At 47.0% G+C, this 17,362-nt stretch overlaps 1 protein-coding gene across 6 annotated transcripts in view; it reads left to right on the top strand.

Moving 5' to 3' along the window:
• Positions 1–1,143, top strand: part of LOC308561448 (uncharacterized protein) — a 44,477-nt gene extending 43,334 nt beyond the window's left edge. For 5 of the 6 annotated variants that reach the window (XR_013999490.1, XR_013999491.1, XR_013999492.1 and 2 more), the window contains one exon: positions 18–1,143. Coding sequence is in view for 2 of the 6 variants with exons in the window: in XM_081146587.1 (XP_081002713.1) it covers positions 18–396 (379 nt within the window). In the remaining 4 variants the exon portion in view is untranslated. The remainder of the gene's footprint in view (positions 1–17) is intronic. The other variant, XM_081146589.1, reaches the window with a different exon arrangement.
• The last annotated feature ends 16,219 nt before the right edge of the window (positions 1,144–17,362 follow it).

Raw genomic sequence — 17,362 nt, 5'->3', positions numbered from 1 at the left:
CTTCATCTGCACCCCAGGTGGCTCTTACCGGGAGGAGAGGAAGCCACCGGTCCTGTGGGAGCTGACAAGACTGGTCTGGAAGTGGCTCAAGAACTAAGGATACCCTGGGTCAGCAGTGGTACCCAAGTACCCACGTCCATGAACCACTCGGTGGGAAAACTGCCATTTCTCAGTCTAAGCAGAGTGGCAGGACATGCCCAAGACAAGTCCTCCATTCATTTTCTGTCCACTCTAAGTTCTTCTTGGAAAGAAATGCGGGGCTTTGTGGTGAAAACCCTCCATGGGCGAGTTTCTCCTTCCAAGCTCTGCATTAGGCCCTTTTTGTTTAACCTGACACATTTTTTGCCCATTTCTCAGTCCTTTGGCAATGGCTGTACTCTCCTTGTTTTATTGTAAGCCATCAATTACCCTGTGAAATTAGGTGACTTATAAACCAGCCCGTGAATTGCAATTACAGTTCAGTTATAGCGTGGCCAGGCCTCCCAGATGATGTGAAATCAGGTTCCCTTTCCTTTGATGTCCAAATTATAAAGGCAACGACAGCATCTCAGCTCGCCCTGTGTCCTCCAGCTATTTCTGGGCGTCCCCAACAGGATGCATCATTCTCGCTCACGAACCTGCTGCCGTAGCCCCGCAGATGCACCTGCTTCTCTCTGCTCTGGCTCCTCCAGGTCTGCCTCCTGCAGGGCCACGTGGAAAGCGGCAGGCTGTCACTGCTGTCCTGAAAGCGGCGCTGACGGGGCCCCGTCCACGGCCGCTGCTAGAGCCGCCCAGCTCGGCAGCCGTGGGTGGTCAGAGCAGCACGGATTTCAGGGTCAAGCGGGGAAGTGGCCTCTTCCTCCCAGCTCTGTGCTCTGCTTGCTCACCTGGTATCTGAGAGTCATAAAGATTGTTTGTCAAGAGTTTCCCTGCTTTCTGGCCCTCACCCATCTAAGCACTGGGACTTAAAACCAGGTCCTAAAATCTAAGTCCTAGCCTGGCTGGGTGGTTGAGGGTTGTCCTAGAATCCAGGTCATGGTTTGATTGCCAGTCACTTGCCCTAGTTACGGCTCGATCCCCAGTGGGGGGCATGTAGGAGGCAGTCAGTCAACAACTCTCTCATCACTGATGTTTCTCTCTCTCCCTCTCCCTTCTTCTTTCTCTAAAAATCAATAAAAAATATTTAAAAAACACACACAACAAAAAAACCCATAAGTCTTAGAACTATCCCTCATACTTCCTTGGCTCTCAGCCATCCCAGCAACTACGCTTGGGGCTCTGCTCCAAGTCACAAAACAAAAGTTTCCAACCATATCGATAGACGCAAATGTGTATAGTATCTGGTAGCTGTGCTGATACAGTCTAAAATTAGGCTCAAAATACATGTGTTGTACTTAATAGTTTTAATTGACCTGATAATTGAAACACCTAGTTTTAAATAGATTGTGAAGGGAAACACCCCATATCAATCAATGTCTTCCCCACAAAAAGACTGAATATGTGGGCACATGTATGTCAAAAAATCCACAAGAACTGCTCAGGTGAGAGCCTGTTTGTCCTGGGAACCAGACAAGTATTCCTCCCACTTCTGCAAGGCCGGGTGCGAGCTGTGGTTTGAGAGCAAGGCCTGTGGTCTTGCTCTGCTCTGGCCCGTGCGAGGCCCTGTTTCACCTCAAAAACAGCCCCGCTGTTTCCTGATGAAACTAGAAATACTGAGAATAGGTCCGGGTGGCACACTGGCCTCTCAAAACGTTTGTCATTCTCTCATTTAGCACTCACTGTGTCCTTCCTCTTAGGGACTTTGGGGAATTAAAAAAAAAAAAGTGTAAAACATTCTCTTTAGAAGTTTACAATTTTTTTACTTATACCTGAAGGCCTCCTGATACACCTGCCTGTGTTCATCAATATGGATGCCAAAGACTCTCAGCTGGTGGCTGCAGGTAGATTTTTGTTGGGCCGATCTGCCCTTTCAGGAGGGGGAAAGGGACAGGCTGAGAAATTCACCCTGTGGATTGATTTATTTATTTATAATGAGCCTTTTAATTCTAAGATAATTGCACAGTCAGCTGCAGTTGGAAGAAATAATACAGAGAGATCCTGTGCACCCAGTTTTACCCCGGCTGTGACATCTCGCAAAGCTGCAGTGCAACATCACAAGCAGCAGGTGCACGTGGAAAAGCCCTCCGACCACTGTTTCACTTGTGCCCACTCGGCTGCCCTGCAGGGAAGCAGCCCCCTCACCGCCGCGCCCTGGGAAGCCTGGCCTGCAGCGTGAAACAGGTGGGACGACACTCTGCCTTCGGAGCTTGCTGGCACGTCTCGCCACTTCTATTGCCCAGTGCCAAGAATGACAAAAATCTGTGTGTGTGCTTGGGGGTGGGAAAGACCAGATATAACTGCGGATAGTGGTGGACTTGCTGGTTGGACAGGATTCCCAGGGCAGCTGTTGTACCTCGGGCAGCAACACTTGGCTCTGTTACTAGGATGGATGAATAGAAACTTTGGACAAATCACTTAAAAAACTGTGCTTCTGTGATAACTGTTGAATATACCATGGATCATCCTAAAGACTGAATATTTGCTAATATCATAATAAGCATATTAATGGTTGTGTTTTCACTTTCCGTTCCATTCTGACTAAATATCCTCTGCTTTCATTAGTATCTGTTGGCAAAAATTTGATCTGACACAGGATTTACAATCTATAGCTCAACTGAGGCAGGGTTATCTTTTTTAAAAAAATTTATTGATTTGAGAGAGATAGAGGAAGGGGGGAGAGAGAGAGAAACATTGATTTGTTGCTCCACTTATCTATGCATCGTCGGTTGATTCTTGTTTGTGCCCTGACTGGGGATCGATCCTGAAACCTTGGCCTCTCAGGACGATGCTCTAACCAACTGAGATAACTGGCCAGGGCCCAGTTTATCTTTTTTTTTTTAAAATTTATCTTTATTGTTGAAAGTATTACAGAGGTCCCTTTTCTTCCCCCATTGACCCCCTTCACCCCGCCCCAGCCCCCTTAGTTACAGTAACAAGTTAATTAAATTCACAGTGGAATTATAGATTCTAACTTATGAATCTGCCCATTGTTTGTTCTTGGCCAAAGACTTTAACCTATGTTTGATTCCAGTCCTGACCCACACATGTACGCGTACACAAATAATCATCTTTTATTTTTCATATAAAGAAAAAGATTATCCAAGTATTCAATTGGTAGCTATTTCTACTAAATTAAATGCGCACCTTAGTGGAAGGCAGGATGTGAAGAATCGAAACGCCATCCCTGAAAAGTGGAATCTCGACGAAAACTTCTATGCATCTCAACACCACCAGTCAAGTCTCCTCAAGGTTCCCTCGACGGTATTAATGAGCATAGTTAAAAAGCGCCTTCATTTTTCCCTTTCGGTGGAACACAGCTGCCCCCGCTTCAGCATGGGTTTAGCTTGGGCATATGGACTCAGTGGCGGATCCTGTAGCACCAGCAAAGCACGGAATTAAAACTGACCTTGGCTTACATTGAATTCAGTTATTCGATCGCAGCCGGGAAGCTGGACCCGTAGCACCAGCCATCTGGCCGGCCCGGCTCCGTTCCCGCTGACCACTCGCTGCCTGGGCGCACCCCCCGCCTGGGCGCACCCCCCGCCTGGGGCACCCCCTGCCTGGGGCACCCCCTGCGCCTCTCCTACTTTCTCCTCTGCTCGCCTCGCCTCCCTGGGTCGGAGCCTGCAGGACGTCGGCTCCCGTGCCCCCAGTCTGGTCTGCCCAGCCCAGCCGCCGACGCTCCCCTGCGCCAGCCCCCCTGCCGTTCCTGGGGCCTCATCCTGGTCTCAGCCAGGTTTGCCGCCTTCCACCCACGCCTCGGCCACCCCCATGGTGTCCCCTTCTGCCACCTCCTCTCCGACGCCCCCGCTGTCTGCCTGTGTGGGCGGCTCTCACCCCAGCTGCCGGCCCTGCCTGACCCACATGCTGACGGAGCCGACACGCGAGGTAAACGCGGCCCCATCATCTGGCTCTGGGCCTCCCTCCGGCCCTCAGCTGTGGCACTGGCGCTCCACCTCCTTGGGATTCCGGTCTCGCTCTGCCCTTCCCGGGAGAGCTGGCGTCCCCTCGGGGCGCGGGGGGCCCTCCACGCTCCTGCTCCCGCGGCCTTCTCCCTGCTGCCTCTGAGCGCCGCTCGGCCGTCCCCAGGCCGGGCCCAGGTTCACTCGGATGCTCCTGTCGCCACCTGCTTATCTACCCTCCACGATCGCAGCACTTTTTGGACAGGTCGATAGTGTTGCCTCTGTTCACCTGCCCAGGGTTTGAGTCAAAATACGCCCACAGATCAGGGCAGATGGGACTAAATGTACGTGGGAAAGGTGGACTTAGGGTGAGGGGTCATGGGAGAGGAGATGGGGTGAGAGGCTCTAACGGAGTGACCAGTAGGAGTCGGTAAGAGTGACATGAAAGGCTTCGGGGGGATGTGAGAAGGACATTGTGCATATTAGGAGAGCTGTACTTGACCGTGAAACCCCACCCAGGCAGAGCCCCGCCACTTGACCAGTTTTAACAACCCATCCTATTTAATAAGTGACTGTCCTGGAAGAGTTAATGAGAATAAAATTAAGAAAGGAAGTTCCCTAATTCCTTAAATATAACGTGCAGGGTCTATGGGGGTGAGGCTGTTACATAGAGCAGTAAAGGAAATCTATAGTTTTAATGGGAGTTTTTAACATAATTTTATTATATTCCCCAAAGATGATACAATTGGTGTCCATGACTGCAAAAATCTTGGGAAACAACGGGCTAAGATGTTACATGGTGGGGATGGTTTTCCACCAAAGTAGATGGTTTGTTTCCGAAATAAAGCAAAATAGGGCAACTTTCTATAGGAGTAAATCAGGATAGTTCCTGCACTAAAAAGGAGGGCAAGACAGTCCGTTCAAAGGCAAGTCATCACAATCACCCATTATTCAGGGAACTTACATTTTTCAAACAGCACTGGTGAGAAAGTTACTGGGCAAGTATCAAGATTAAGTTTCACAGCTTTAGCACCGGTGATATTTCCATCCCTGATCACACTTTTAAACTTACTTCAAGGTCAAGGATGCTTTAAAGGGATTTTCTATTGTCACTTTTGAGATTGTAGACAGGAGGAGGAGGGAGGCTGAGGGGGCATCTTTGTGTTACTATAAAGCAGGGGTGGGGGACCTTTTTCTGCCAAGGGCCATTTGGATATTTATAACATCATTCTCGGGCCCTACAAAATTATCAGGTTAAAAATTAGCTAAGAAAAAAAACTCCTAGATTTATTGAATTTCATGTCCTGCCTGCGGTTGCCTTGGCAGTGCCAAACCAAATGATTTGCAGCCCTCGGGCCAGACGTTTCCCACTCCTGCTGTAAAGCTTCCAATGTCACAAGGAAGATTATATTTTTTATTACATGCAGCTATTTTGTAGACTGATAGTTATTTATATGTGCAATAGGAATTCGAAAATCCTCCGAATGACTGATTTTATTTTTTTGATACAACATTGGGGAGGGATTCTGAAGACTGCAGCTTTAATCACAGAGCCCTCTCCTTGTATCCAAAGGGCCCAGGAATAGTAACTAAACTGCCAAACAACCTGTAGGTTCTCATACCATTCGCCCTGGGCCACAGTCCTTACAATATGCCTACAGAGAGACCCCAAGTGTGAGCTGTAAAAATCTGCATGAAGTGGACTGTGGAAGTGGATCCCATTTCCCTGTAAAAGCAGCATCACTAAGGATGTAGAGGTAAGTAGATTACAGAGGTGAGCAACATGTGTGATGAAGGCAAAATTCTAACTATACCCCTAGACACTGATGTAAATACATTAATATACTGTCTTTCAAAAGAAATGAGCATTCATACACTATGCACTTTCCATATCAAAGTATTGTAATAAAATTGTATTTCATACAGAAAATGAAATTCTACTAAGCCATATGACTTACATTTTCAGCCTTAATAATTTTTATTTAAATATATTTTACTGATCATTGAAAATTAGCACCAAGAGGACCTGGTCCAACTGATTCATTTTATAGGTGAGAAAAGCGAGAGGGCAGAGAAGTTAAATAAATTGCCAAAGACAGCAGAGCCAGGACGAGGCTGCAGGCTCACTGGCTCCTAGGACAATTTTGTAGCCTAACAGCTCAGCGATGTGTTCACTGGTCTTCATAACCCATAGAAGAACTTCTGGGGAATTACTTGAATAGCTGTCATCTTTTAACATGAAATGAAAAAGGCTGAAAATATACCTTTAAAAATAATGTTTCTCTATGATAAACAGATGGGATTAAATTGATGGATGTTTCAAAAAACCTGCAAGTCCACATTCTCGCCAATAGAGGGTAAACTTCTCTGTGGCCAAGCTGCCCAAGGAACAAAAGCACAGAAAACAGCTTCAGTTCTAAGTTAAAACAAACGTAGTGACTGGGAATGTCACAGAACAGAGAAATTCAAAAATACAACGTTAAGTAAAAGAAGCAAACTGCAGAAGGCTACATACAGTATTGTGCTTTTATAAAAGGGTTAATATATATATATATATATATATATATATTTAGGAATTCATGCCTTTGTTGTCAAACTATAAAAACCCGGGTGAGATGATAAACACCAAATTCATGCTCCTGGCTACTTCGAGGGAAGGATTATGGGGACTGGGTTTGGGAGACATGGCACAGGGATCTCATCCGTACCTGGCATGTTTTCATTGTTTTTTACAAATTCGAAGTAAAGTGCTCAGGCAAGTAAGGAAGATGTTAAAAGTTGAGTTGCCTGAACGGCAGGTACTGCAAGTTCATTCTAGAATTCTTTATTCTGGAAACGCCTCATTATTAAAATAGAAAGGAAGGAAGAACAGTGGACTCAAGTTGCCGGAAGATGGGACAGCATATTTGCACACATATATTAAGTATTTGGAAATATTTAAATACTTAAAAAAAAAATCCTCACCCAAGGATATGTTTTTATTGATTTTCAGAGAGGAAGGGAGAGAGAGAGAAACATTGATGGGAGAGAAACACTGATCAGTTGCCTCCCATAGGTGCCTCAGCCAGGGGTCGAACCTGGATCCCAGGTATGTGCCCTGACCAGGAATTGAACCCACGACCCTTCCATGCACAGGATGATTCTCCAGCCAACGGAGCCACACCGGCCAGGGCTTTAAGTACATTTTTAGTTTAAATCTTTATTGACACAAAACTATTTATGGATGAAGAGTATTTTAGATTTAGCACCATTCGAGACTCAAATGTAACTTGAATGTAACCTAAATATAAACTAGTGTCCCATGGGACCCGGCCACTGCAGTCTCATTCAAAAAAGCACAAGTCTGATCCCAGGAGAGAAGGAATCCTCTGTGGTGGGCGTTGCTGCTGCCATTTGAATCCCACACTCTGGAAATCTCTCTATTTTTGACAGGGGAGATAGTACTTTTGACATATGCAACAGCCAGAAAAGGGATTTGACCTACGCTAAGGATAGATGACCAGCCTGGGCTTTTAGGGTTTTGTGTGGACTTACCTGCTCCTGGCTGGATGATGGCTGAGATCCACCTCTCCGATCAGCAGTCATATTCTTTCCTCCTCTCTCCCGACATCTGCAGAGAACTGTGAATTCCATGGCATTAAATCATTCCCAACCCTGCGATCCAAGATCCCACATTACTCCTCCTTCCTCACCTATTTGAATATATTTAAGGTGATGTGCCTCTAACTCACGGCTGTATTTTTTTCTTGATAAGGTGAACTTGATATTTAAATTCTACTTTCTCACTTGGAGTTTTGTCATCTACACCAAGTTCTGATTTTAGGCCCTCTATTTATAGTTTGTAGCATCAGAAAAATATGTTCTCTCTCCAACGTCACTGCTCTTTGAATTCAAATGTTTTTCATCTGGTTCCTCCATTCATTAGTTCCCCCAAGCAGTTGAGTCAGTCAGCCGCACAGCTAATTGCCTAGATGCTAGTGGTCACTAGCTCAAGTATCGAAGAGTATCCACATTTGGGGGCGCCTCAGATTCCCAACTGTTTATGCTAGATTTCTGGAATTCCTTTCCTCTGATGGAACGATTCGGGGCTAAAGTGGAATTTTTAAAATAATGACTCTCATTCAAAAATTATACTCTCAACCTAGCCAATGAAAGGGGATGGCAAAGAATAAATAAATAAAATGGGGCTAGGAGATTGCAAAAGGAACCAAGCACACAGAAGAAAGTGATAGTGTGAGCTTCCACCGAGGAGCCCTGGCGGGAGCACAGTGGCATCTCAGAGGGGGAGGCCACAGCCACGCAGCCCTCTTCCTATCCGAGCGGAGATCGTGCCGTATTCCTGCCCGGTGGTAAGTTGCAGTTTTTCCCACTGGAGCTGTTTTAGGGCTCTGAAAAGGGTAGCTACGAAGCTGGCCGAGATGACACACACATAAAGAAATTTTGGTTCTGATTAAAACATTGGAATAGGAAATGACGAGATGTTAAGGAAAAGATCAAACTTCCTCCCTCCTCTCCTTGGCAGACCAAATGCCCAGTTATCAAAGAACAGAAGCAAATATTGCATGCCTGAGCAGAACTGCCTTTAAGTAAAATGTCCAGGCTGTAAGCGCTGCGGCGGCGCCCAGCTAGGCCTGTGCATCCAGCCTCGGCCCCTGCTCTCCCGAAGCCTCGCGGGCGGATCTGAGGAGTGGGGCGGGGGCGCCCCCCAGCGGCCGAGGCGGTGAACGGCGGCGTTTGGTCTGTTTCCCGTTTTAGGAGCCCTTGTGTTTCCTCTTGAAAACAAGACACTAGGTTCCTCTCGTAAGAAATTTAACAATGCCATAGTAAATATGAGACCCATAACTGGGATATCACTCTCGAAGGAGTCTTCACGTAAAAGGCTGAAGAATTTGTGAGCGTCTTTTAAAGATAGAAAAGTTTCAGCAGAGATTTTGAAAATGCAGGAGGACGGACTCCAGAGGGTCATGTCTGGTCTGAATCGGGGAGAGAACGCGTCCGTGCCGGGCCTTCCTTCCCTTCCAAGCTCACTTGCTCTCACAGGCCCTGGGCCCGTGCCTCAGTCTCCCCTCCCTGCGGTGCCCCTGTGGATGGATAGGCTGTGAGAGTGAACAGAGAATATGTTCGCCAAGGAAAGGCTTTCACAGACTAAGTAACGAGCTGCGAGCGTGTAAGCTACAGGAGATTCCAGGCACATGTGCAATAGTAAGTAATAGGTTACAATCCTGAGTTTGGCTGAGGAGTTGGCAGGAAGCCCGGGGTACGGCCAGTGATTAAAAGACAGAAGAAACGTGCAAGAGAGAGAATCAGGCGCAGCTGAAACGCCCGCGGTGGCTTTTCTGGAGAGAGAACAAGCGAGTTAATTGGGTGATGCTGCTTTCAGCTGTGAGGCCTGAAGAGTGACCCCCTGCCCCCCGTATTTCTTTGCTAGCCCCATGGTGCAGCTCCTCGGGCGGGCCGGATTCCCATCCTGCGGCCTCCCAGACGCTCTGCGCTCCCTTATGCACCGAGGAAGGGGACACGTGGGAAAACAAAAGTCCTCTCGAGGCGGACGCCAGACGTGGTGTTAAGTAGAAACAAACAGGAAATGCCATCAATTTCTTGGGCTTTTGTATCAACAGCGCTATCAATTATTAACTGGGTGACCTTGGGCACATTACTTTACTTCTCTATACCTCATTTCCCTTCTCTGTGAAATGAGTATTATTATTATTATTTAGTCCATATTTATTGCTATTACACAGCAGGAATGGTTCTGGGCAATGATGAAAGAATATGGTTTAGGAATAATACCTGGCCTCAGGGAGCTCACAGTCTAGGGAGGGAGACAGACTTACACAGAGACAATTCTCACGTGGTAAATGCAGTCGATCCCACTTGGAAGCACAGAAAACAGCTAAGGAGTGGCAGGGGGAGTCTGAAAGGGGGAGCTTAGGGTTTACTCTGAAGGAATTCAAAGAACTCAGTAGATAAAAGCACCCAGCACACTCCACACTTGCAATAGGCACCCGACCAATGTTAAGTTGCTTTCCCTTCGTGACCTTAGCTACAGCTTCTTGCAACAGAACTGAGCATTTTGCACTGGGCAGCATCAGAGCTGGGAGAGAGAAACGCCGGCGTTCCTCAGCGGTGAGTATTTCAGGGACCGCACTCAAGGAGCTGTCCCATGACTCCCCGAAGCCTGGGGCTGAACAAGCTCCCTCAGTCAAAGCTGGCTCGCTCTTCCAGAGGCGCAACCTAGTTTTAAACACCAGGGAGTCATGAGGAGTAGCACACAAAGAGAGACACTGAGAAGGGGAGAGAAATGCGAAGTCAGCCAAGGTTTCTCTCAGGAACTTTGGCCCTTTCTCTTGACCAGTTATGTAACTATTTAAAAATTGTTAGGCTTGGAGTTTGGAAATATTTTTCAATAAAAGACTGAAACCACAAAATCTTAGGAGTGCGGAAGGAAGGAAGGAAGGAAGGAAGGAAGGGAGGGAGGGAGGGAGGGAGGAAGGAAGGAAGGAAGGAAGGAAGGAAGGAAGGAAGGAAGGAAGGGAGGAAGGGAGGAAGGAAGGGAGGAAGGAAGGAAGGAAGGAACCGGGCTCCTGGTGCACAGGGTTTGAAGTCTGTGGCTTAGCAGTCGTCCCCTCCTTCCTTTCCCTTGTCAGTCAAACCATCCATTCTTCTGCTGGTCCCAGATCGGGCCCCAGAACCTCAGCAAGTTAATGAGAAAGGCACTGCTGGCATAAAGGAGGCGACAGGGGGATGGTGGAGCGGGTGGAGGCCGCCTTGGGACTGGCCCAGCGAGAGGCAGGCCTTAGGCGGGCAGGCATTGCGCACCCCTCACACAGGCCCATCTTATCTCCACAGCGCAGCCGGAGGGCTTCCTGGAGGCGGAGCTGGGCGTCCCCGCTGGGCCTGAGGAAGGCGGGGACGGGGTATAAGGAACATAAACTCTGGGGGAGATGTGAGGAAGAGCTGGAAAAGGCAGAGGAGAGGAAGAATCTGGTCGGCTTGCTGTGGCCTCCGCCCGTGCCCCAGCCCACTCCGACTGGGCAGGTGGCACACTTCCCCTCACTCCCCTCCTCTGCCTTCGGCTGAGACCCGCTGGGCTGCAGAAGGGCCTGGGGCACGCACCTCCCTTACTCTGTGTTTCACAGTCACTTACGTGCTTATATTTTCCTACTAAATTGCAAACTCCTTGAAGGCAGCTACATCTTACTGTTCTTTGTGTCCTCTACGATAGTGAGTAGCAGATATTATCAATGCTCACGGTGGACATTAAGTGTTTTTGCAGTTGAGCTAACGGCCCACGTGCATCTCTGTACATAGTGGTCTCTGATTCAAAGCATACAGTGCGTCCCATAGAACAGATTCCCAATCTTTCGGGGGATGTCTCCCAACCGGCACTTTAACGCGGGAGTTCATCTCAGTGGCAGCCCCTTCTGCCACACCTGGTCTGCAAATGAGGGCAGCCCAGAGCTCGACAAGGATGCGGTGCTCCCTGACAAATGTATTTTCGATGTCTTAGTCAATTGAACGTCTTCTGGGTCTTCTCATGGAGTGCTGGAGGGGATGGGGGTGCAGGTAACTCATGGTACCGTGTAACATCCCTGTCTGCCTGGGTCCTGGGATTCCTTTACCTACATCATGCTGGGAAAGCTCTGGTATCTTAGCCGTATCAAACGTAGGCCGTGAGTCCCGGACTCAGTCAATCTATCAATAAATTGTAAGAGTCACCTTTAGGCTCATTCATGAACTAACACGTTAAATCCAGAATCTCTAGTAAGTGTACTCATATCAATTAATTGCCCAAATCTAGTGTCATATGTCACCCTCTTCAGTGTTACCTCTTAGAATATACCCCCACAAATGTTCCTGATTTTTGCTGATAATATATTAGCAGCATCTTGCAAATATTTTGTTGTGTAAGCGACTTCTTCCTGGCCATACTGTGCACTTGCCCCGAGCACCCTAGTCATAGGTCTGGTGGCAATAGGGGTGGTTCTGGTGGGTCTTGAGTTGAATAGAGACCCCTTTAAGGAGCCTGCCCCCAGGTGAGGTTATCACAGGGTTTTCAGCAAAGGCCGGCTCCATTCACAAACGGAGGAGGCTTAGAGGGACTCGTAGTTTCCAGATTGTCAGCTTCGCCTGGGTCCAAGCCGACGTCCCCATTCCAATTCTCAGGATCCCATTCTTTCCCGTGTAATACCCTGTCATATGAAAATCTGATGGGACTGTGGATTTGACTATTGCTTTAATTCAGCAATCCTTAAGTTAAAATTTTGTGCTTGAATTTCAACGATGTTACTGCTGTGTCTGCAAGAACTAAATGATTCCTTTAGAGCTGTCAGGGAAGCATTCTGGCCTCCAACTGTGACTTGAGCTGAGAGTTGAAAGACACGAGCTTGTCATTTCCTTTCTGTAGGTGCTAAGGTGCTTTCAGGGGAATCTGTCTCCTACCACTGTCCTTATAGACACCCTAACCGCCGTATGGTCAAGTGCAGCAACCGCTTGGGCAACCCCTTGCTTCAGTTGGTGTGTCATCACTATCAACCGCAGATGACAGTTTGATGAATGGTAATTCCCACATTTCCCACGGGGGAGGAGCGATCCTCGAATTCCCGAGTGTCTGTCTCCTAGGATCACCTCTGACGCCAATTCTTTGTCAGTCAGGGGCCAGTTAGGAGACAGGAATGGAACAATATTTTGAACATGGAAAGTTAGATACAAAGAAATCTTACTTAGAACAGGGAATCAGAAAGATAAGGGGATGGAATTCTAAAGAATATAAGAAAATCAGGGCTAGGGACCAATCCCTTGTTTTTCACCCCTTAGAGAATTTTGACCAAGTGTACACATTAGTTAGCTATTGCTGCAAAACAAATTACCCCAAGACTGTGGGTCAGAATACTGGGAGCAGCATAGCTGATGGTTCTGGTTCGAGTCTCTCATGACCTTGCAGTCAAGCTTGCAGATGGCACTCAGTTACCTGGAGGCTCCCCTGGGACTGGAGGGTCTACTTCCAGGGTGGCTCACGCATAAGGCTGGCAAGTTGGGCTGGTTCTTGGTGCAAAGTCTCAGTTCCTCCCCTGTGGATCTCTCCACAGGACTGCTTGATTCCTCACAGCATGGTGGCTGGATTCCCCCAGAACGAGAGATCCAAGGGACCAAGACAAATGCAGAAATGCTGTTCGTGACTTAGCCTCAGAAATCATGCTCTGTCGCCTGCACAGTGCTTTATGGTCACAAAGACCAGCCCCGAGTCAGTGTGGGAGGAGACAGCACAAGTATGAACGCCGGGAGGTAAGGGCCATCAGTGTCGTGTTGGAGGCCAGCTGCCATAACATACCTCACCGATGCAGAGCAGGTCAGGACAGATACCCGTCCCTTCTATATGCCACCACCCAAGTCCACATTCCAGCGACAGTCTTGCAATTGCTTCACAGCTGCCTACCCTTCCTCTGGTATTCAGCCTCTCTCTTCCAGATAAATTTCACCAGTTTCCTCCCCCCAACTAGAACTATCTTTAACACTAGTGGCCATGTTTCTCAAAAGTTTATAAATGTTCATCTTTTTTGGGGGGGGTAATCCCCACTTAAGGAGTTTTTTTTTATTGATTTTTAGAGCGAGTGGAAGGAAGCGAGGAGGGGAGAGAGACACAGAGAGAGAAACATCGATGTGAGAGACACATCGATTGGTTGCCTCCCATATGTGCCCTGGGCGGGGGATGGAACCTGCAACCCAGGTACGTGCCCTTGACCGGGAATCAAACCCATGACCTCCTTCTCTGGTCACCTAAAGGAGAAGTCGGTATAGCTATTTAGTTACAATTTTCTTCAGGCATTATCCTAAATAAGTGACTAGACTGAATTATCAGAGGCCTCTGTGTTAGCCAAATGGTCACTCTAAGTACTGACTGGACATGTAGCTTCTGAAAAGCAGGAAATCCAACCACTAAGCTAGCTTATGAAGATTTCTACTAATGCAAAAATTAATAGAAATAACAGATGCATCCTTATGAAGACTGTTCTAAAGTCACAATGTGTCTAAATGCTGGTTAAGGCTCCCATAACTGATGGAGATACAAAATAGTGTGTGCCATGGAGTCAATATTCTGAGGGAGCTGGAAACCACGAGGATGGTTGAAGGGTCTGGGGCTGTTTAGTTTGGAGAACACAGACAGTGAGAGAGACAGAGAGTGAGAGAGAGAGAGAGAGAGGGAGAGAGAGAGAACATTTAATAGGCACACATCTGAAGGGCTGGCATGTGAAATGAGTTATATTTTGGGTTGACTAAGAGGAGAAAAGTTGCTTAATGAGAAATGATAGGAATGCAGATTCTAATTCACTTATGACAACCATAGCTGTTGAACAACAGGTCATGCTGTAGTGAAAACTAGGGCACCTCCTCTCCTTGGAAGGGTTTAATCCGAAATTGGCTGACTGCCCTTCGATGTGGTAAGAGTGAGTCGGGCAGCACTTGGGAAACTGGTCTGGAGGATCCTAGGATGTTGTTCCTGAAAGCCTTTCCCTCTTAAATGTGACTTCTTATATGCGTGAATATGTTTAAATAAGAAGGTTAGGTGTACAGGGAAGTGTGTGTGTTATAGAGGAGTCAGAACTTTATCTGGACTCTGAGCAAGACACTTAGCATTCCCGAGCTTCGCCGTCCTTACTACCTTCCAGGGCTGTCCTGAGAATGCACCCAATGACACATCCCTCACATCACCTATTTGCCGTATGATGCATATGTCTTTTTTTTCCTTCCATTTTCCACGATATGGTTTGTAATCAAACATCTGGGACCAATTAAGATTTTGAGAGTGCAATTAAACAAGCTAATTTTCCTAGGCTTCAAGTGATTTCAGTTGTTTTTCAACAATAAACTTGATTAAGTTTGATTAGATGCTTTGTGGCACAGCATCTTTTTTTTTTTTTTTTTTAAAGGAAAAGACAAGTTTGGTGTGAGTAGAAATAGAAGGAATCAGAAGCCAGATGGCCAACATCATCTTTGAAATTTGCAACTGCAAGATCATCACTTGACTAAAGTCTTTCTTCCCAAGAGTTGTCAAAAAACCCCAAAACAAAAATAAAAATCAAAACACTGTGAACTAGATCTTTCAACATTAATAATGTATTTTATCTTCCTGAAAGGTATTCCAAATTTCAGTAAGAAAAATTCAGTAACAAGCACTTTATTTTCTTTAACACAGTAAAAGAAACTGGATCTAACAGAATGAGTCAATATAGGCTTTTATAGTTGTCCTTCCCACGCCGAAGATTCAACTAATTGGGAGTAAATGAATACCCCACAAATACTGGAAATCAATTTTTATTATTTCCAAGTAATTTTTTAAAAATTTGTTTTTACTTTGTTAACAAAGAAAGTTGTCCTAATGGCGGATCAACTTGAATTCTCGAACTAGCCACAGATTACATGTACTGAACAGTTAACACCTAAACGTAGATTTGGTCTTAACAATTACAAATTCTTTATTACCTATTAACATCATACTCTTAAGCATTCTCATTACAGGCTGCCCTTAAGTAACAAATGGTAACTGATGTGCAATGGTTCTTTCACGTTTCCATTCTTATCTGTGACATGTACAATGACTTAACCAGCAGCCTCTGAGTAACTGCTATCTTGCATCCCCTCAATGCTATCTATTTTTTCTACCTCCAATTTCCAAGTTAAACGCTATCAGTATTCTGGGGACCACTCTCTCATACATTGTTCTATACACATACATACATAATTTAACAAAAACGGGATATTTATGTACTGTTTTTTATTGTAGCCAAGTTCAACAGCATCCAAAGCACTTTTAAGTACTTAATTCAGGTGGCTGTAAAGTAAAAAAAAAAAAATACAGTTTTCAGACCCTATATCACTTTTATATCCATTTATTTCAATCTCTTGAATGTTCATTACATTTTAAAATATTTTTGTGGATTCTGCTTTAAATAGTGCTTATCATAGTGAAGTGCACATTGTTTTAATATTAAGAATTACTCATGTATATCTCACCAATAATGTACATTTCACAGTGCCAAGTGAGAGAACCCTATTACTCTAAAAAATTCCTGGAAGTCTGAGTCACACGCATAAATGACAAGATCTGCAGGTTTGGGTGGTTGTGGAGACTTCTTGGCTTAAACAGGAATTAGACAAAAAAAGGAGTCATAGAGGTGACAGTTTAGGACTCATATGGTGGCACAATGAGGCCATAAAGGACCCAGCCTCTTAATTGTTCTGCTCTGCCATGCTAGGAATGCAGGCCTTGGTTCTCCTGTTTGTTGCTTTATGACTGAACTATGGCTGCTGCACCTCCATCCCTCCAGGAGGAAAGACAGGTGCAGGGCCAGGATGAGCTTGATCTGCAGAACATGTCTATAGAAAAGCTTTCCCAGAAGCCCCAGGAGCAACTTCAACTTCCATCTTATTGGCCAGAATTGTGTCAAATGGCTACCCCTAGATGTAATGGAGTCTAAAAAAGCACTTTTTAGCTAGAAAAAAGGTTCCATTAGGATGACTAGAGACTAGGCAGAAAAAGACCAGCAGACTTCTGCTATGGGACACCTGAGCAAGCTGCCCTTATTCCACGACAAGAAATAAAGGGGACTTCCTCTGATTTCAGAAGAGCACTGAGAGGGTTGGGCTGGTAGGGCAGGTGTCCTGCCACAAAGAACCAGCAGAGGAGGAGGGGATAAGGGATCCTGCCGCAGAGCTGCTGAGAGCAACATGCCCTCGGTCACTAACACAGTGCTAGCTAACCCTCACTAACCGCCTTGAAACCGAGGAAAGAGACCAGCTCCCCAAAGGCCCCCATTTACCTGCTTGCATCCTCTAAGTGGAAGCCTGGAGCTGGGAAAACGCACATCTAACAAGCCTGAACTTACTGCAGCGACTCCCACACTGCAGAAAATGGGAGTAAGGCAGCTCTGGCAGTGGACTCGGCCTGTGCGCTCCCAGGTCTAAACCCTGAAACGGGAATAACGCTGCAGGTGGTCCGGACACGCCGGTCGGCTTTGTGAAGACCGAGGGGAAAGAAATGGAAATTAGCCTTTATCCGAGAGATTGCCCCAGGCGAGAACTGCCCCAGGCGGCTCCCTCACACGGCCCCGGCCTCCGCGGCGTTCGGGGGGCGGCGGCCCGGGCTCGCGGCTCGGTCCGAGCGGCGCAGGAGGCGCAGCCGGGTCGGCGGGCGGCGCTCGGGCTCACCGGAAAGCCTCTGCGCCTGCGCGCCCGCGGTCTCGGGGCGCGGCGGGCGGGCGGCCTAGGCCTCTCGGGAAGGCTGCTTTCGCATCAGGCAGACGCTAACTTTCGCAGGGACAACTCTTGGGAAGGAGGAACCCTTCCCAGATCTTCGGGGTGTGGCCAAAACAGGACGGGCTGAC

This window comes from Miniopterus schreibersii (genome assembly GCF_964146895.1).
Source record: "Miniopterus schreibersii genome assembly, chromosome: 9".
Classification (NCBI taxonomy): Eukaryota; Metazoa; Chordata; class Mammalia; order Chiroptera; family Miniopteridae; genus Miniopterus; species Miniopterus schreibersii.
The sequence above is the reverse complement of the archived record's forward strand: the minus strand, read 5'-3'. Positions and strand labels throughout refer to the sequence as shown.